The following is a 21382-nucleotide window of genomic DNA, read 5'->3' on the forward strand; positions in this document are numbered from 1 at the left end:
GTAGCATTAAAAAAAGTGCATTCACTTTTCATTCACTTTTATTAAATACACGTTTACACTTATAAAAAAGTCTTAACAATTTAAAATACTAATTTAGATCGTTATCCGTTCTATAAATCACGGATGTTTGAAAGTACGCAGTGCTGCCAAACCTCAGTGACATTTACATGAGAAAAAGAAAACGGTTCCAGTTTTTTTATTAGAAATACAACATTATGTCACAATATATTGCAAGCTGGATGTTTATTTCAAAAGAGTGTGCAGCATACAAGCAGTATTCAATTTTTATAGGACTATTTTTATAGGAATATGTAAAATTACTCTTTACAAATCTCCTTTGTGGGGTTGGAACGATTTTAATAATTAACGAGCGAACAGGGAAAAAGACAAAACAAGCCAGAAATGACCGGGAAAGTCGTAGGCACTTAAGGAGGTCCTGAGGAGCAGAGAACCGGGACATGGAGCTCAAGGGATGAGGTGCGTACCCGGCCCGCTTTCTGCCCACTGGAAGAAGCCACACGCTTTCTCCTGCCCAAGGGGGCACACAAAAAAGTTCTTGCCGTTATTGGGCCCCATCTTCAACACGCTCTTCATAACGCAGCGCTTGCCGTGGTTGCAAAAGGGGAAATTCAGGTCAGCCCACTGCCAAAAGAAACGGGTTTTAGGCACCGATTTAGCATACGTGATGGCCGGGAATTCCTTATTTGAAAATCGGGAACAGAAACAGATCTGCGGGAGGCCCTAGCAGAAAGTCTTCCTAGTAGTTAATTTGATCTCTCTTGTGATCAGCGATTACAGAGTTTCCTTTAACACTAATTGCAACTGCGCGCGCTTTAACTGATGTAATTTGAATTGATGTCAACACATAGTTTTCTTCAAATTAAAGCATTACCGTCGTTACTGTCTTGAGTTCCTCGCACCAGTTGGAAGGTGGGGGTAGGTGCTGGTGGCAGAACCCTCATCCTTGGAGGTTTTCAAGATTTTTGGCTAGACAGAAACGTGGCTGGTGGCTAGAGTTTGCCATAGCCCCGCTTCAAGCAAGATGTTGAGTTAAACAACTTGTACAAGTCCCTCCAAACCAACACTTCCGCCGTGAATCCGTTTTACACCACACGGAAGCAGATGAAGAGCATTTGCAGAAGGCGGCGCCTTCTCAGCCGTAAGAGAAGTAACCAAAACTCGCAGTTATAACTAGTGTTACGCTCTTAGTTTCAATTCAGCGTGCAAGAGTATTCCAGATTACCTCATAACTTCAAACGGATCAGAACGGTCCCCGGTTACGGATTACTGAGGCTGCAGGAACAAGTGCTCATTAGAAAACGGCTCCTGAAAAGCCTTGCCCGTACCTGGAAGTGGTGACAGCGCGTTTCCCTGGGCAGGGGGCAGGTGTAGAACCGCCTGCCCTTGTTCTCTCCCTCCTTCCTCACAACTCGCAGGCTGCAGGGGCGGCCGTGGCTGCTGCAGCGAGGGTGGGCCGCGCTCGACGCGCCAGCGGCGGCTGCCGTATGGGCTCCGGGTGTGCTGCAATGAGAGGTTACGCCACGAGTCCTGCGGAACGCTCGCGGCGTTACCAACACGGCGGCCAAAAAAAACAAAACCCCTCTCCTACCGTGACCACAGGCTCCCTCCTCGTAATTTTACACACAACAGCAGCCCCAAAATTAACTTCTGCAATGCGCCCTACTGCGCCTCTGGGGCTGAACGATGGCTAGCAGGGAGCAGACCGGCCCCTGCGCTTTTCTTGCGGGTATTGCCCCGGTTTTCCCCAGCCTTAGCCCATGGTTTTAATTATTTCAAAGGACTCAAATTAATCTACGCAACAAAATAAATATTACCACGGTTATTACACTGCCCAGCCCAAAATTCCAACATATTCTGATCTGCTCTGAGTGGGAAAGAGACCGATACCGAGCAATTAATCCGGGCTGCAGGTATGTGTATGCGTCACAGAACACGCTGCCCCTCTCCTCACTACAGTTACAGTAATGCTCCAAATTATATTTGGATAAGAAGTAATCCAGCTGGGGGGTGGAACAGTCTGCTCTGGCTGGGATGAAGTTTCTTCCTTTCTTCCTCATGGAGACAATCTCTGGCCATCGGAACGCCATAGCCAAGGCTTTATGTCCCAAGGGTAACGTGAGGGAGATGAATACCCTGCAATGTATCCGCGCAATGCATTTAGAGAGCAGAAAAGCAGTGAGGAAAGCTTAGGGAAAGCAGCGCTGGCAGCAGCGAGGAAACCTTCGTGAAAAAAAGGAAAGATTAACTCATTCATTCTTGCTAAATTATCAGCTTAGGGATTTTATGTTCTCTTTTATGCCTGGAAGATCGCGGTCCTGCAGACATCAGCAGGCTTCTTCCAACACCTCATTGAAAGAAAAGAAAAAGAAAACCAACAAGTTTTTGTTAGTTTTTGTTACGAAGTGTTTGGGATTGGGTTTTTCTTGGTTTTTTTTTTTTTTTTTTAAACATTTAAGTTGATGAGTTGCTGTAACTACCTGTTACCGTGACTGATACAGTCTCATTTCTTCTTTGCGCTCCCCCGTACTCTCAATTATCCTCCTCCAGCCTCAGTGCTCTCTAGTGCTCCACCACGACAGCAAGGAGAACCTACGTTCCTAGAGCCTCACCTGCCCGGCCAGCGAGATCCTGCCTCAAAACTGGTGCTTCAACAGCGCCGGAAATAACTTCTGTATTTCGGAACAGACACACGAGGAAGAATTTTGTAGCCTATCGTTACTATTTCACATTCCCCCGGCATCATTTGCCCCGTAAGTGCCTTCACCCTCACATTCCTGTTACTGTTGCGTGTGGCTGCCCAACTTTTCCCTGACAGCACTAACAGGTTCTCGCATTCTCTTAATTAGGCAACGGATGGGTCTGAGTGGGGCCGTGTAAATACAAATCCCGGCTAGGGAGAGCGTTGAAGTAGTTGGATATAGGAAGGGGAGGAAAGTTAAGAGAAAATAGTGCTGGGAGGTTTATCAAGGTGCCTGCGCAGAGCTTTGTATCCTGCAAGAATGCTGAGAACTGCTGCTTGACAAGGAACTCTAATTAGAAAATATTCATTCAGCTTCCTTCCTTTGGTCGTCTCTCACAATGGCTTCAAGATCTGTAAGCAGATGGCAGCTGCAGCCCCAAGATCAGACAACGCCTCGGGTAGAGCTGTTGACCTAGTCGAGCTGTACTGTCCTGTTCCCAGGGAATAACCGAACCATCCGCAGCTGTTTACTCAACAGCAGCGCTGCCCAGATGCCAAAAATCGGGACTCTGCCAGTGACGGCCTGGGTCATTCAGTGCCCTTGAAATCTGAGTGGAATTTTAGTTGCTCAAGACTAAGTTACCTCTGGCAGAAATCCAAAGCCAACAGTGTCGGAACCCAACAGCACAATATTCCATTAATCCTCAGGGATAACGTTGGTTGATAGGATTATAAAAAGACTCATTTACGTTTTAGAACACGCACCTGATTGCTGTATTATATTGGTGAACAGAAGGTACATGATCCGTTTTCTGTTTCTTCTGGATGTGTCTGAAAGCGGGAGGTTGCTGCGAGGAGGACAAAGCCACTGAACAATCCTTGTCTCTGCCTGCCCCGGGCCGGCAAACTTGGATTGGACTGGGATTGCTTTTTGGGGCAACCCACTGAGAGCGTCCGTCGGGTATTTGGGTATCGTTTCTCCCATCAGCTACGTTACCGAGGTCTGTTAAGACAAGAGTTGTAGTTCCAAATGCCGCTTTCCTATTGATCTTTATTTCCGTGCTTGGTTTTCCGAAATCATTACAAGGATACTTCATTAAATTTGCGTTAAAGGCTGCAGAATCTTCAACATTCTCTGTCTTTGGAACTACGGAAAGACAAGTTATTGGTTATAATGCATTTATGCAGAGTGATACATCGTATTCCTGCTCTGTATTCGTAAATCGTCGTACAGGCAGTGAAAGAGTAAATTTACCGTTCCATCTTGGAAGATCTCAAAACCTGTCACAGACTAGCTATAGTACCAAATTTCTTACAACAAAAAAAGCTCAAGCACTTTTGGAGTCACGTACAACACGCATTTCGAGATAACATCAGTATTGCTTGAATAGGATCAGATGCAAATAGTACTCTGTAAATGAAAGCCAGTGGAGAATTAACTCACACAAAATTGAATTTGGCCCAAATACAGGGATTACAATACTTAAATTTTTCAAAGTAACCTCGTGTGACTCCCAGCTCTGGGAGATGGCAGGGTACGGTACCTCCAGCAGCAATACGTTACTCATTTTTAAAGTATTGTTTTACTAGGAATATTCCTTTCTAGTGCTTTCAGGGTTCCCGTCCCTTCCAAACGTTGCCTGCATCCAAACTTATCGATCCCTAACCGCAAGGGCCTTCAGAAGCAGGCGGTTCAGGCATTGACTTTGCCTTTATCTCCTGACATAAACAGCAGGTTTCTCTGCAGAATCAGAGGCCTGCCCAGTGGGCAATAATCATTCCAAAAGAGCGGGCATAATTTATTAATGCCAGGTCAATAAGTAAAGGGCCTGGAGGTAATCTTTCCTGCGAAAAGTGTGAAAAGAAGAACTTTATGAGGTCCCTGCATGCAATCTTTGTTAAGAAACTGTGAAGCCGTAGTGTTCAGGAACAGTCTGCCCTTTTCTACCGTCTCCTCCTACATCTTCCCTCCAGACACGGAAGAGGGAATTAAGCAGGAGAAAAATCACAGACTGGTTTGGGTTGGAAGGGACCTTAAAGCCGCCCCAGTGCCACCCCCTGCCCTGGGCAGGGACACCTCCCACCAGCCCAGGTTGCTCCAAGCCCCGTCCAACCTGGCCTTGAACCCCTCCAGGGATGGGGCAGCCACAGCTTCTCTGGGCACCCTGGGCCAGGGGCTCACCGCCCTCACAGCCAAGAATTTCTGCCTCAGATCTCATCTCAGTCTCCCCTCTGTCAGTGTAAAACCCTTCCCCCTCGTCCCACGGCTCCCCTCCCTGCTCCAGAGTCCCTCCCCAGCTTTCCTGGAGCCCCTTTAGGGACTGGAAGGGGCTGGAAGGTCTCCCCGGAGCCTTCTCTTCTCCAGGCTGAGCCCCCCCAGCTCTCTCAGCCTGTCCTCCCAGCAGAGGGGCTCCAGTCCTCCTGGCATGTCCATGGCCCCACTCCAACAGGTCCGTGTCCTTCCTGTGTTGAGGGCTCCAGAGCTGGACACAGTACACAGTTTAAGACAAGACAGTTTCCATGATCGCCTGTGCAAGATTTCCCCAAAATCTGACTTTAAGTTAGGTAAAGTTATATAAATTCAATTCCCATTGAGACACTTCTACAGTTCGCATCAAAACTCCCCTCCTCCCCCCGTTCCCAGTAGAGGTTCCGGACAACCTTTCAATACCTTCAGGCCTCGAAGTCAAACAGGCATCACAGATTTCAGCAGAAGGCTTGTTTATTAGGGTACAGCGCACACACGTCCACTCCTCTTCGGCTTTCTCAGCGACGTGTTCATTAGAACATGACCCCCTGCCATATGCCCAGCCAATTAGGCTATTTCTAGTTGGCAGTTTGCTGCGAAACAAAAGAATGATGTTAGTCTTTTGTGACGTTTCTTCTCCAAATTGCCTTACACCGCTAGGCGCAGGGAGGCACAGGGCTAGAGAACAAGTGTTACGCTGCCTAGCAGAGCCTGGACAGCGTGTCATCGTTACAGTTTGATTATTTTTGTTTTCATTACCTCAAGGGAAAACCTTTCCCGACGCCGCAGAAGCAACACAAATAAAAATATTTAAACGAAGACCGACAGAAAGTTAATAATTAACTGACGTGCCCTCCAGCACAATGCCCCAGCCTCTTTCAAATTCCCTGCCGCTTTCAAGTACTGCAGCAAGAAACCTGGCGAGAAAGGGAGAATTTTTCAGTAATTTCCCCCCATCCCTCGTACAGAACGCTTAGTAACAAATGCGTTGCTGGACGAAGAACTGTTCAGAAGCCAAACTACAGAAAGCCACACAATGTAGCAAACACATTTTTTTTTTTTTTGTGCTCTCATTTAAATGGCACCCTTCAGACCCCTTTGTTATCGGAACAGCCAACAGAACCGAAAACCTTAAAAGTGAGAAAGTCTTTCCTGTGTGTCACCATTTGCTGGAAAGCCTTTTAACATGTAGGAGCCTGTTCAGAATTCAGGATTTTTCTTTTTCTTTTTTAGTGCCTTTTTTCTCCTCATCAGAAGGAGTTCAGGCATGTCCTAGCTGTGACTGGTGAGCCAAAGCTGTACTCCAGACACCTCTATAGATTTAATTTTATTTATTTTCTTGTAAATTGTAATACCTCCTATGTTATACACTGATTTAGAATCCAAGTCACTATTGTACAGTCACTACGTGCTACCAAGGACTGATTTTGTCATACTATCTAAACATTGTTAGCATGCTAAATGTCACTTCAACTTATGTGTTCAGTAAGATACACGGGCAACTTTTTAAGTACAACGGTTGATAAGCCGTCAAGCATTTTTCTCCATAGTTTTTGCGGAATTACGCACTTTTTGGAGACTTCTTGTTTAGTCCTAAGAATTTAAGCACTTCACTTCGGTTAATAACACAAATGCTGTACTTGGGGCCTGTTGTGACACTCCTTAGAGCTATTACTTATTCCATAATCACCACTCTCCTTAACAGGCTGGATTTCTAAGATAACGGTAGGGATATCCGCTACCTACCACATCTCCACCGCAGGAAAACTAAGGCGGATAATGAGAACTGCTGACATACCAGAGCTCCTGCGCTGTCAAGAGGCAGAACAGACGTTACAGGAGCGTTCACCAAAATACTGTGGCTAGATAACAAAACAGCCCAACCAGAAGTGTGAAAAATGGGTATTTTCACATCACCAGACCAGTTGTTCCGCTCAGCTATCAAAGACACATTACTAGACTGAATATATTCAGCATGGCGTGTTTTGGAGTTAACTCCACGTCATCTGTCACACGTCCCGCGTCCCCCTGCCCCGTCCCCATTTTGGAACGCGAAACAGGGGGGGAAAGTGTATTTTAAAGATTCAAGGTACATTTGAATTTGATGAGGTAGCTTATAATGGGTATTTTCTTCATTTTTCAGTTGAGCAAAATCACAAGCTACTTGACTTGACCCAAGAAGCACCGGGTTAAATTCTAGTTTGTGATCTGTAGCGAGTCAGTCTGATCTCAGGGGCTCCCTTCAGCCTTGAATGGCAGATAAACCGCTCCAGCTAAAGATACTTTTATTTGGTAACAGCTCCTGCTTGATAGAAAACAGAGCAGTACAACACAAAGACCTGACCATTAGGACGAGGACAGCACCAGAAGAGACCATTTTGTTTTATAGCTACCATTACCATGTTTTTCACTGAAATATACCCCTGTTTAATTAGTTGTTTAAAAAAAAAAAAAAAAAAAACAAAAACACAAACCACCCAAAAAACACATCAAAGAAAAAAAACGAACAAAACCCCTAATCACGACTTGTTCTAGAACAGAGAGAGAAAGGTATTTTGTTTCCTTGCATCATTTCCTAGTTATCTGACTCAACGGACCGCTGCTGCCTCCCTACCTTTCTGCCCAACATTTCGCATTATTACTGTCTGAAAATACGGCAGATTGGGGTTATCAGCATGTGAAATATTTATCTTCCACCCTGGAATGTTCTACATTTGATCTGTACTCAAAGGCGATTTTTAAGCTTTAACCAAAATCCCTTCAGCCATCTGAATCTTGAAAGAAGGTGGGAGGTGGGAGAGGGATTTGTGCGTTCTGTAAATCTTAACTAAAAAAAAAATAAATATATACACACACACACACACACTCATGAAGGCAAAGTTTGCAAAGCAAAGCAGTATCTTCTATTAGATTGACAGAGCTCAGAATAAAAAGGAAAGATTCTGAGACCTCAGACAAAAATTTTCAAGAATAACTGAGGTATGTTAAGAGCCTGAACGAGGTGCTTTTGGAACTTTTACCTTTTGACCCTTTGTGATATCAAACGCATTTTGTGCTTTTCTAAAATAAAAGGAGGAAAGCTGCTGCTAGCACAATTTATGTGGCACTGAAAGTGTCCCTGTCGCACCCCTGAGGTAAAGCCTTTCCAAATGCAATAAGGAGGAAGAAAGGAAAAAAGTCCTCAACTCTACAATATTTGCTGCACTCTGAGTTTACGGAAGTTTTAGTTATCCTCAGAGTAACTCTACAGCCAGAACAAAATTGCATAGATGGAAAGCTATCTGATAGTCCAGGACTGAAGGGGATAGCCTATGAAAAGAAATTATAATTCCTACACTGGATTAGAACAATAGCTTTTTCATAACAGGAGGGGCCTTTGAAAGAAATAGTATCAAAGAATCAAAGCTTTTAACCGTTTTTAGACACCAATGGCCAAAACATTTTTCTTTTGCAAACGCACAAGGATCCGTCCTACTTGGGAAGTGATGTCCTCGTACTGTAACAGCACTTTGAGGGCAGCAATGCTCTGAAGCGGTATAAAGTTACCGTCATACCTCGTGTGGACAAGCTGGGGATCCGCCTTTTGGCACCGCGAGCAGAAGTAAGTCATCCTGCTGTTCTCTCCTAAACGACACACAGTGATCTTCCCGCCGCACTGGCCGCAGCTCGGGCGCTTGTAGACTTTGTAGTGTTTGTAGAGCGCAGACCCAGTTTTGCGGCACTAAAACAGAACGTGTTTCAAACCCCAGTTAGAGACTCGGTATCAATTTTATGTCAGTCCCTCTACAGTTCAACTGAAGCGAAAATAAAAAACTCCTACGTAAACTGACAGCTCAAAGACTATATAAAGCTATTTACGGCACACTCACACTGGCTATCGTCTGTATTTCATATTATTTTATGACAAGAACTGACTTCAAATCGGATATAATAGTGTCTGGAATTCTCCACATAATGAAATAAACGACACAAGACAAAAAACCATACTAATACGGTGCAGAAAGCAGACGTTTAAGCAAACTATTAAACAAATTACATTTTTAACCTTTATGATTGAAAGACGGTATTTAGGAAAGTTAGGTGCCCTCCTCCTAGCCTACAAAAAAAAAAAAAATAAAATTTAGCTCCTTGCCTTTCATAAACACCAAGAGAAACAGACAAGAATTTCATGGCTGCTGTTCATTTCTCTGCATGTGGCTTAAAGAAGAAAAACACAGAATTAGGTGAAATTAACTTCCTAAAATAGAAAAATAGAGAGAGATCAACCAGGAATTACAGAATTTACGGGGTAAGAAATTAAATCCTAGTGAAGTTGTGGCAGCAGGGAGAAACTGCAATTTAATTCACTTCAGCAACCAAAAACATTGCTTCAGTTAGGAAAAAACCCAAGTTGTTAGAAGTTAGAACGTACTTAGTCAAATAAATATACTTGCTATTTCAAGTTTTGTAAAAGAAGCCACATGAACTACCTTCATCCTTCCCTGGGGCGATCTCTAGTTCCCAGTTTGAAGAGTGACCTTTATGTTATCTTACACGTAAGCGTGTGCTTAACCTACATCAAGTGACGCTCCCGCGCGTGCGCAGCAAAACTGAACTGGCCCTCGGGCAGCATCCGTCAAACTCTTCTGCTGCAACGGGGCCAAGCTGTGCACACTCTTACACTCCAGACTCCCCACCTTCCCATCGCTTAACGAGTCACAATTAACAAAGAGCACACAAATGAACATTGCTGTTCATGGAAACATTTGTCCTGTCGCATTGTTTTGCTGTTTTCACGAGATAATCACATGCTAACTAACACGCCGGAGTCAAGTTTTGGAGGTTTCTCTGAAACATGTGCCAATACCTTATAAAAAAGCAGGGTAAAATCACGTGTCATTTTCACCAAGTGACGTATATGCTCATCTGTCAGTTGGCAAACCTGCAAGAAAGACAAGAATGATTTTTAGAACATTACAATGCTACGGGACAACAGCAGAAAGACCTTTAACCTACCTATAATTAAAACTGTAAACTAAAACCCCTAATTGCAATCTCAATCTATTTTGCAAACATCCGACTTCTTTTCAACCAAAGTTTAGAGGCACGTGCTTGAAGACCTTAACCAAAAAAAGCATGGTAAACGACGGCAGAAAAGCAAGTGATGCCACTAGCAGGGTGGAAAGTGGAAGAAGCAGCTGCAAAAATAATCAACTCTGCCACAAAAACTATTCTGGATAGTAACTGAACAAAGAAAACCTGCGCACTCTTCACTTTATTTATAGGCCGACAATTTAACGGTAGCACAACAGGATGCCAAAGTCAGGATTTGAAAGTTAAATGAGTTCCCTACTAAGGAGAGGTTTTGAATTGTAGGAGAGAAGGCTTAGCCCCACGAAATGCATCCACTCTGAGGCAGGAGCAGCAGCACCAGGTGCCAAGGAATGCCACGACAAATATCTCCAGTTATAATGATAAAAGATTAATTTAGTGGCTTAGAGTAACTTCAGAAATGACAGATGACAAAACAAAGGCATGATGACGACAAAATGTTATATAAATATCTATTTACACTCCTAATACTTTGGTATTGTTAAAAACAATCTTGAGACATTTCGCCCACCTTAACAGCTGGATGAAGGCCACTGTCAAACAGTGCTTCATTTTTTATGATATTTCCCACTCCAGGTAATACTCCTTGATCCAGTAACACATCACACAACATGCGGGTTTTCTGCTGCTTGATCTCGCTTTCTGCTCGTAAGAAGCTAAACTTCGGAGAGCAGACGTCCAAGCTCTCCATCATTCTCACTTTCCGCTCACTCTCAGCTGCATTTCTAGAAGAGAAAAATACATTAAGATTTATTTTTATTTTAATTATATGTTAATACAGCTGTATGGTTTTAAAAACAACACGTGACAGTATAATAGAACATTATAGGCAGATAACAGAAACCATGCAAATATTAGTGCAGCAAGAGGCACAGAAATTATATTACCCACCCCTTCCCCAAACCAGGTCAATAATACAAGCATGGAACATGCATCTGGTCCAACGTACAAGAAATCATACTCATTTCCTTCATACTAGTTTGAAAAATAATTGCCAGGTCCTTGTCTGAAAACTACTTCCGACATGGAAAGATCATCAAACATAACTAACAGTATGGTTACACTGTCCAGTAGTTACAACATGATATAAAACATTTATTTTCTTAAACCGTGATTTTACTACGTTAAGCATAATTGTTTGAAAATAATAAAATACAAGAAGTCTCAGGCTTATATAAGCTTGTATGTTTTGCAGTATTAAATATGCACCTATATGTTACTTGAATTCACATGCTCCTTCACACTCAAAACCCTCAAATGCTTTAAAATCAAGCTTGCCATGTTATTTTTATTAGTGGTGAGAAGTACAATGCCGATGGACAAAAACATCCACTTAATGTCAATGAGAACAATTATACCAATTTGCTTCCAAAAAGAAAACAAAGATTGGGACACAACCTTGCACAACCTTGGGAACATAAAAATTTGACACCAGTAATCACCGCAGGTCCTGATGCTTGTTAAGAAAGTGAGACTTGTGTGGACATTGCAGGAGCAATGGGGTTCAGCATTCAGAGCTAAGGATGGAATTAAATCCAACTTGCATTCCCAGCCTTGACACTATCTCATGAGACTATGGCATAGAAGTACTTTAGCTGTATGTAAACTGATACAAAAGTAACAAAATTAAATTACCGTACCAATAAACACGGTATGTTTTGTTTTATTTCTTTGTGTCTATGATGGCTTTCATCCAAGCACTTAACAATTTGTGTGTGATTTTTCACTATGTTCTTAAAAGAATGTTATAAAAAGAAATAAACAAGCTGTGTTTAAGTTGGTTAGTTTCTTCTTTACCTGTATTCTACCGTCACCTCGAAAAAACAAACAGTATCCTCTGTAAGCTGTATCTCCAACGCTGGTAGCGCTCCATTCCTGTCTTTGCTTCCATCAGGATTAATGCGCATGGAACCGTTCATACCGAAGTGAATCCTCGGAGAGAAAGAGAGTTCTTATGGGTATTTTACCTTAACAAGAGCAACACGGCAACAAACTACTTGCTTACACACTGCTCAGTTCCCAGAGAACCCTCCCCAAGACAGAAACACTCCGAAAACCAGCAGTTTTCCAGTGGTCTTCATAATTCATTATACGGAAGTCAAACCTGATCATTAAGTAACACATTTTGTGTGTGTATGGTTGGACTCGATGATCTCAAAGGTTCTTTCCAACCATGAAGATTCTATGATTCTATGATTTTCCGGTGCATTGCACTTAAAAATTTTTTTTCACTTGATAGGCTGGTCTTTCAACATAGGTTCTTAAGTCCTCGGGGAGGCTGAAAGAAATGAGGCTGCTTTACCAGACAATTTTCTGCTAAATCAGGCAGAAGTCACCTGCTACGAAGGGGAAGATTTCAGCCCTCACGTTGCCAACGCTGTTATCATATCAAAGCTACTTCCAATAACACCATAAACAAAGTCATTAACATCTGCCTTATGTTGTTTTCAGCTTTTCTTTGCCTACAACCAAGGCAAAACCTGCAGGTCAATTAAAAATTAATAAAAGAAATAAGCTGAAAAATGCACAGATGGCAAAGAAGTGGAACAGACTCTTTCAAGCATTCCTTTTACAGATCACTAATGCTTTAAGAGGTCTTACATTTTATATCATCTTCTGCTGGGAGCTAGTATACTTGAGCAAAGGACAAGTTTGACTTGAAATTTTATTTATTTCAAATTCACCTGGTACATTCAAGTCCCAAGACCCCCTGAAACAGAGGGAGTGCCCTACTCCTTTATACACTGTATATCAGGATAGGCGGATTATTTTGTAGCTACGAAATATTTAACAGATTAAACTACACAAATGACCAAAGAAATGCAACATCAGGTGTATATTTCCTTTTAGCCCCTCTTTGTTACATTTCAGGAAGGGCAGGCATTTTAAGTATTTACAGATAGGTTAAGACAACATTTTATTAAGCATAGTCTTAAAGTCAACTCTTCATGTAACTTCTCATTAGCGCTTCTTCTTTTTTTTTTTTTTCAATTTTTTAAAAACCTTTGTCTTTACAAAACTCTCTTCTTAAAAATCAGTTCAGCTGATACGGACATTTCAGCCGCTTATTTTCAGTAGCCACTTCCAATTCTCAAATGCCATGAATAGTAATGCACAGGCTTAACCGGTCAAATTTCTTTTTAAATCTAGTCAAATTTATTTGTAAACCAAATTCTTGCACCTTGCTACCAAATGGTAAGGTAGTAAATGCTTCCAGAAAGTTCTTTTAAAAGATATAGCATTCACATTAACAGCTGATGGTTCTATTTACCAAGCTCCGGGACGCTGTTCAAAAGGAGCACTAAGAATCACAATTATTAGCAACTTTAGTGACTTGTCAGTTCATGACTAGAAAAAAATAATTGAGTCATTGCTACACATTTACATGTAAAAACCTTAAAAAATTTACAAAATTTCACTCCAGCATGTTTCACTGCCTTTGATGTCCCGAAATAGGGCAAAACAGAAATCTTCCCATTTTAATTACAAATAGAAAAGCCATGCTAATTAAACCTAGGATCTTTTACTCAACGATAACCAGTAGTAAGAAGTTGATGATTTTTTGTTGATGTTTTGAAGTAAAAAAGGTGAGGTTTTTGAATTATTTAGCACTACACAATATTGTAAGGATCTGCGTTCATTTAAAATATTTTCCCCCATAAAAGATTAGTAGCAGCACAGTCAAACTATTATATGGACATCTAATAAACAGTAACAATTCACATTATCAAGTTCCAAAGGCCAAGATGTAATCTCCAGTCACGACAGCGTATGCCTTGCCTTTAAGGGATTTGGAGTCGACAATTATCTCTTTCCTAAGAATATTTATGGTTTTGCATAACTGAAAATAGACAAATGTGCACTATCAATTTTCAGAAACTTGTCTAAACCACTTATCACTCCAAATTTACATTAATAGCACACTACAGAAACTAAACCCAGGACAACCTCTCTCACGCAACTGCAGCGTTTCCATGGCAAACATGCAGTCCACGCCAGTCTCTCCTGCACAACTCACAAGCAGCAGAGAAATTTTTTTTTCAACTTTCATTGATTACTTAAGTGACTTTCAAGGCAAAATTGAAAAAAAATATAATCCTTAGATTTGCCAAAAAACCTTGACTTTCTTCAGTAACTTTAATGTCCTTGTTTAAATGGACATCAAAAAGTCGAAACATTAAATTCTTCAGAAGGTATCACTGCTCCTTTGTACTCCTAAAAAACCCAACCTTCTACTGCCCACCGTGGATTGCAAATACACTGAACTTCATTTGCTAATTGCTATCCACAACACGCAACACTTCAGAAGTATCCTCCTCATTTGCAAGTCAGGCAAGCAGCAGCCAAACTGTATCAAACGATTTCACGGCCAGGTTATCTCCTCCCGCCAGGCAGCCATTCCCCACTCGAGAAAATCCAAGAGCACAAAATGAGTTAATAACCCTGCACGGCCCGGTCTTTCACAAGGCATGTGCGACTAATGCTACTTCAGCATGACCACCAGCTTTTTACAGGTAATCGCGGCAGACAAGAAAAGCTGGTTTTGTTGAGAAATAACATACAGATAACAGACTCTGTATATCAGTAACCCTCCTCGTGACAAGTCCCCTATTTGAGAGTTAACTTTATTAAAGAAATAATACGTCCTTTGAAGGCGTATTCCGTATTTCCTCTCCTAATAACAAACCTGGCAGCCAATCTATCTCAGACTGCTGTAAGGTGCATTCTCTGAAGCCTTCCTCTACACCCCCTCAACACCTTTATGATGCACAATATACATTTTTAAAACAAGAGACTGAACATGTTCGTTATCAGATAATAAGTAACTTCTGCCTCTGCACAGAGGAGACCTTTTCTGTACATAACCTCTACAAACTTTCCAATTAAGTAAGTGATATAACTAAAGGGATTTCTTAAATACAGTTTCTGGAGCTACAATGACTGATGAACTGATGAAACTTTTAAACTTATCATCAAATGATAACTGAAGGTTGTTTTCATTAAGCACAATAATAAATTATTGCATTGGCTAGAAACTTAATAATTATTTAAGACCTTTCAGGGTCAAAGGATTATATCTGCCATACTAGAACTTGGCCATATTTTTTTTCTCTTTGAAGAAAACTTTTGCAAAATGTTTATGTACTTTCCCTAGTAATGGCTTTTTTCTTCTGAAAAAGTATTTCAGTCTGTCGAAATAATGTTTTCTTACTGTATAATTCACTCCTTTGCTTATCTAATCAATTTGTAGTAAATGCAATAGTCACTTAAAAAAGGCTAACATCTGTATCAGTTATCTCCCCCGCCTTTCTCTTTAATCTTCCTTTCAGACTTATCTTTTTCTTTTTAAAACCTGTTTTTTCTTCTCCGTTTCTATTTAATAAAGCACAATACAAAGCAAGAGAAACTGGTCAGGACCACAGTCCTATCCTTCACAAATACGGGTTGCTTTAAACACATATGAAGTCCTGTCCTACTAGTGACTTGCATGACTGTCATGTAAAGACTGGTTGTGTCCCTGTAAGACTAGCTGCATTTCTCTAACGCTAGGAGAAAGGAGCACACGGCACTAGATCTGATAGCCAGCAGGGCCCTGCTACCAAACATCAGTTATTACTGATCAAGACATTGTCAGTTTTAAATGAACAAAAACCACGACCTTTGCTCAAGATCAGTCGCTAGGCAACAAAGACTACACTGAACGTAGAAGCGCAGTTGTTCTCCCTTTTAAAGATTTAAAAAGATTAGAATTATGTTGCATGTAGAAGTTGCATGTAAAAGAAAAGCATTAAATGCAAGCCTTACCTATTAAATACAAGGGCCTTACTTATGTATTCTATACTAATTAAAATAAAGAATGAGAGGGGATTTTTTAATAATCCATTGCCCTGTGTGTTTGGTTAGATTTATTTGCAGTTAATTTTGCAGCACAGGGGCATATTGAACTAGAAAAAGTAAACTGAATTCCAAGTACAACCTTACCAGCTAGTACAAGAAGACGTCCAAGGGGTTAAAGCATATGTCAAAATCCTAAATGTGCCAACAAACCCCTAATAAGCTCTGCAAAGCATGAACAAACAACAAATTGGCAGTTTTACCATTTGTCTAGGAGACACGGTTTCACTAGAAAGTCAAGAGTTACATTTATGATACCCAAACCATTCATCTGCCCAAATTTCAAACCACACTTCCCAACCACGGAGTTGTCAACATTGTTTAAAGAAAGAAAGAAAGGCAGCATAAATCTATATAGAGAGAATATTTTCAGTTTGGCTTTTTTTTTTCATATGAGTTTATAATGATAGCAATTGAATCATTAAAAAGTAAGTACAGGATTTCAGTCTAAATTTCTTAAGGAAAGTTAAAAGAAATTGCAAGTACAGTTTGTAGTGGAAGATACTAAGTAACTGTAGGTGCACGTACTTCTCTGAGTTTTGTCTCTAGAAAATGCAATTTCTTGTTTGAAATTAAGTGTTTCAAGGAATAACTGTCCTTTTCAGATACCTACACATGGACTCTTAGACCAAGAATAAACTATCTGAAAATGGAAGTGACTATATGCAGTATTCCCAGCACTGCAGAGAGGCTGCTGAGAAGTTTCTCGGGAACACTAACTTTCAAATCTCTGAAACTAACAAGAACAAGATGACGGCCCGAATATGTACAGTCTGAACATGTAGGAAGCCACCTTCTGACCTCTTACCTCAAAGCCTTCTGATCAAAATACATAAAAAGTTCCTTTCCCAACGTCTCCACGCCCCTGTAAACATGTCCAACAAGGGAATCGTGACCAGAGCTTCTATCTGCACTTGTGGCAGCCTGAAAATGATACACACACACAAAGATTAAAACAGAATTCATACTACTTTGATTCTAGCATCGGTACACATTCAGCAAGTAGCTGTATGAGCTAATTTTCCAACTTGGACAATATTAAACCTTTTCTCCTTAAGCAGCTCTATCAAAACCAATGAGACTATTAACCCAGGAAGCAGACAGTCACTATGGCTAATGCTATCATAACTTTGCTCATTCTTTTCTGAATTGAAACAATACATCTTTTTTATAAGGGTATTTTATGCCTTTTCCCTCAAGTCATAAATTCACAATAAGAGTTTCGGGATGATGTAAACTGAAGACGTATAGTTTGAATATTAAATACTTGTCAGAGTGTCAATTCTGCCACTTGCAGACCTACACCCTTCTCCAAATGCCTCTTGCTGGAGCTTCTATCCAAGCTAACACCACGCTTCCAGTGCTACACATTGGGCACCGTGCATTACCGAAAAGCCTCCACTGAAGCCCCCAGAGCTATTTCTCTCTTCCTACTCGTTGAAAGCCTAACCTCAGAAGATGTTGAACAGCAGGTGGGACACTACCAGAAGACAAGAGGAAGATAATTGTGAGACTGAAGCAATAATCTTTTCTTGCTTAGCACATGAAACGCCACTGAAATTACACGGGACTGCTACAGGTTACCTGGTCCAAACACCTGACTTGGGTCAGGCAGCCCAGGACCTTGTCCAGCCAACTTCAGGGTAGCTCTGAAGGTCCCCAGAACCTGCTGAAACCTGCAAGCGGCATGTTCACTGTCACCAGAGCCCTAACTGCAAGGCAGTACTAGTGCTTCAACCACAAAACTCAACCGCAAAGCAAATACGACTCAATTGCCAAGCGAACATGCATTAAAGTGACTCTGGCAAATCAGCAAGGCTTCAGCTAGTTAGTGAAATTTCAGAGCTATTCTTTGTACAATCTTCCACTGTATTATTACCTTGAAATTATATATATATTCAGGGGGGTTTTACGGTTATTATTCTGTCAAGTAGAAAAATAGAATTATTTTTTTTTGCATAACATCAACATCACTTACCTTGCCTTTCACGTAAACAGTTCATCCCTTCCAATAAAAGTATTAACGTAAGTTGGTGCGCAACAAGGTTTATTTTAAGCCACTCAGGTTTGTTCAAACTAAATCAGAGTAAGAAATGAAGAGGTGGAAAACTAAGTTGTTTTTTCAAATTATTTTAAGCTAAATTCATACCGCTTTGGCACCAGGTGAGCCCTTACAGTCCTCATAGTACGAACTCTCTTACACGGTGTAGTCTTCAGCAAGGCTTTGGCCGTGGTTAGCAGCCACTGGGAGATCTAAAAAGCCCAAGACCCTTATGACGGTCACTTGTCAATGAACAGAGTCTGCCCTGAGGTGACTTTTGCTGCACCAAGTTATGAACATCAATATATTTGGGGGAATGAACTTTCTTTTTGAAACGATAGGAGCATAACTCCTTACTTCAAAAAGCTCAGTCCTTAAAGATACAAACCTATAAAGACTAAACTTTTGACTGCATAATCTTAGACAGACATATCTTGAACCACATTCTTCCTTAAATCGTTCCTAAATGGAAGTACTATCTTCTTGAGCCTTAATCACAAACGCTCCTACACTGCCTTTTATATGCTGAAGGTGGGGAAAAAATCCTCAACTTTCTGTCTGGAGGCATCCCAAATACTTGGGACACAATGCACAATTTCTCACAGCTGAGCAAAACCAGCCACGGAAAAAAAAAATACCCCAGCCACCTCTGTAACCAAAACCGCACCTTCACAGCTCATCAGCCAGGGCTGCTTACCGACATCCCAACTTCTTCTACCAGAAGGTCTCACAAACCCCAGCAGAGTTTTATACTGGTGAATTGTTTTATGCTGCCAACAGAAAGGATAAAAACTAGTAGAAAAATTACATACTGTACACACTGAGAGCAGATGCCACATTCTTTATTTATTTAAATAGTTGGTCTAATTACAATGATTTTTTTTTAAAGAAGTTATAGAAATAAAAGCTTAAAAGTTCCTTTCCTGCAGGCCAATGTGTACCTTTCTCTCATCATGTTTCATTCACACTTGTCAAGACTTATAATAAAAAAATTAAAATTAGGAACTGCTACTATAACATCCCTTGCATCATAGGTTTCCTGAAGCTAACTTAAATTTTAACAGTTACACTACATGAACAAGAGCGATTCTAAAAGCTTTCCCTCATCATTTCCAAAACCCCCTATGTTTCTACAGCTTCAACACCTCTTTACACACCCAATCTGCTAATGCTTATTTATTATGCAAATTACAGGAAGCTGGGGAGGGACTCTGGATCAGGGAGGGGAGTGACAGGACGAGGGGGTATGGTTTTAAGCTGAAAGAGGGGAGACTTAGGTTAGATCTGAGGAAGAAATTCTGTGCTGTGAGGGGGGTGAGCCCCTGGCCCAGGTTGCCCAGAAAAGCTGTGGCTGCCCCATCCCTGGAGGGGTTCAAGGCCAGGTTGGACGGGGCTTGGAGCAACCTGGGCTGGTGGGAGGTGTCCCTGCCCAGGGCAGGGGGTGGCACTGGGGGGCTTTAAGGTCCCTTCCCACTCTAACCGTTCTATGATTTTGTAATTCCTGGAGCCCCTTTAGGGACTCGAAGGGGCTCGAAGGTCTCCCCGGAGCCTTCTCTCCTCCAGGCTGAACAACCCCATCTCCCTCAGCCTGTCCTCACAGCAGAGGGGCTCCAGCCCTCGGATCACCTTCGTGGCCTCCTCTGGCCCCGCTTCCACAGGGCCATGCCTTCTCTCTGCCAGCCGCCCCAACCCTCCTGCCCTGTGCTGGAGCCTGCCCGCCCCGCGTCCCCGCACCTCACCGGGCTCCTCACAGCCCCGATCCCCTCCTCCCCCCCAAACCCGGCGCCGTCCACCCCCCCGCACGGAGACCCAGGCGCTCCAGCCCCGCGGCCCGGCCCGGCGCTGCCACTGAGGAGTGGCGGCCGCCCCTCCCTCTCCTCGCCCCTCACCGCGCCGCCGGCTCCGGCGCTGCCCCGCGCCCTCCGCACCGCCTGGCCCCGCCGCACCCGGGCCCGCAGCCTCTCTCCGTACAGCGCGCAACCCGGGCCCTCCACCATGGCCGCCCGCCGCCGCCTTTCCCAATGTGGCGCCGGCTGAGGGGCGGTCCTCCCGCCCCGCCACCGCCCGGCCGTTACCCGCCATGGCTGCCGGGTGGCGGCTGCGGGCCCTGAGGGAGTTCAGCCCCGGGCTGACAGAGAGAAGCCTCCGCGGGCAGGCGCGGATCGTCGGCGGGGCTCCTGAGGGGAGCGCGGAGTGGCGGCGCTGAGGGGGTTCGGGGGAGCCCGAAATGGCGGCCCGGCCTCCTTCGCCCCTTCGAGCCAGTGTTTAGTTTTAGACTGCCTTTTGCGTTAATCAGAAGGCTTTATTTTGTGAGACCTTTCAGGAAAAACACGGTATATCCCATTTATTTTGTTCTTAAGTGTAAACTTCTAATTTCCTCAAACAGTCACCAGCTTCCTGGTACTGTGTAAAACGCCCTTGCAAGTACATCTTGTAAGACTTACTCGGTGCACAACTGGAAGTTAATCTCAGCCTTAAAAAAGTCAACATTTAGTAGGTTTTTGCAGTGAGTCCAAGTTTACACAAGGAAAACGTGCCTTTCTCTGCTCTATTTGAAGTAAAAACGGGTGTAATAAACTCCACGAGCTTTAAGAAAACTGAGGGAAATGTAAGAAAATTGAGGGAACTTGCCTTTGAAGGTAGAACGTTAGACACCATTTCCTAATGTCCACCCAGTGAGGCACACTCACACTGGTCAAAGTCTCTTAATTAACATTATTACTTACAGAAACAGTCCACATCCAGTCTTTTATCTGGGTTCAAACAAAATGTGTCTTATTCCTAAAAGAGTGATTTTTATTATTTTTTTTTTCCTGGAAAGGAATTGACTAAATCAGGTTAAAGTAATTACGTGTGCTGAAACAAAAATGTGAATTCATGTGTGCTACTAAAGTTAGGGTATGGTACCCTTTGTTGCAATGATATTCTTTTTTTCTTTTTCACAGTGATGTTGTTGCCATAATCGTTCTAAATTAAAACAATGAAGCTCGCTAGTCAGAGAGCAGAAATCACCAGCTTTCCAAAACGGTACGTGAAACTCAAACTGGTTTTTCTGCTGCCCCCGAGTCCCACCTTACCGTTTTACCAACGCGGTTAGAAATTGATATGTAACTCAAGTGTCTATATTATCATATGTAAGCACCTTAAAAGTACAGACAATAACCATTCCTGTTTCTTGGCTATCAAATATAATGTTTTTGTTGATAAGGGATTTTATAACTGGGTATTTCTCAGTAGATAGTTTGTGCAGTGTGTTACAGCTGATTGGGTTTTCAATTCCACATCTAATTCTGCAGATGCATCAGCACCTGCAACGCTAACCATTTATTAAGGTTCTCTACTCCTTTTTCCGCTCATGAAAACACTGAATTTTAACTAGAGATTCTGCAGTAACTCACCTTTTGCG

At 42.4% G+C, this 21382-nt stretch overlaps 1 protein-coding gene across 5 annotated transcripts; it reads right to left on the reverse strand.

The window, feature by feature from the left end:
* Positions 1–24: 24 nt before the first annotated feature.
* NEIL3 (nei like DNA glycosylase 3) lies at positions 25–20014 on the reverse strand. Of its 5 annotated transcripts, XM_063337130.1 has the most exons (11): positions 19866–19989; positions 18674–18746; positions 16744–16859; positions 11838–11972; positions 10552–10765; positions 9796–9870; positions 8504–8670; positions 5373–5542; positions 3467–3848; positions 1347–1521; positions 26–642 (listed from the first exon to the last, which is right to left on the reverse strand). In XM_063337130.1, the coding sequence occupies exons 2-11, from the start codon at positions 18677–18679 to the stop codon at positions 466–468; spliced, it is 1617 nt and encodes a 538-aa protein (XP_063193200.1). In that variant the 5' UTR covers positions 18680–18746; positions 19866–19989; the 3' UTR covers positions 26–465. The 5 variants fall into 5 exon arrangements, with proteins under 5 accessions (XP_063193198.1, XP_063193199.1, XP_063193200.1 ...); XM_063337128.1 differs by lacking the exon at positions 18674–18746 and having other exon boundaries at positions 25–642; positions 19905–19993; XM_063337129.1 differs by lacking the exon at positions 18674–18746 and having other exon boundaries at positions 25–642; positions 19923–19983.
* Between the last annotated feature and the right edge of the window lie 1368 nt (positions 20015–21382).

Source organism: Chroicocephalus ridibundus, chromosome 5 (genome assembly GCF_963924245.1).
Source record: "Chroicocephalus ridibundus chromosome 5, bChrRid1.1, whole genome shotgun sequence".
In the NCBI taxonomy this organism is placed as follows: domain Eukaryota; kingdom Metazoa; phylum Chordata; class Aves; order Charadriiformes; family Laridae; genus Chroicocephalus; species Chroicocephalus ridibundus.

Excerpts from the sequence above, each read along its gene's own strand:
- NEIL3 (XM_063337127.1), bottom strand. The coding sequence starts at position 19,973 with ATGGTGGAGGGCCCGGGTTGCGCGCTGTACGGAGAGAGGCTGCGGGCC. Across the intron at positions 11,973-16,743 it reads TTTGATCAGAAGGCTTTGAG|GATTCACTTCGGTATGAACG; the intron begins GTAAGAGGTCAG and ends TTTCTCTCCGAG. Across the intron at positions 1,522-3,466 it reads CAATATAATACAGCAATCAG|CACACCCGGAGCCCATACGG; the intron begins GTGCGTGTTCTA and ends CTCTCATTGCAG.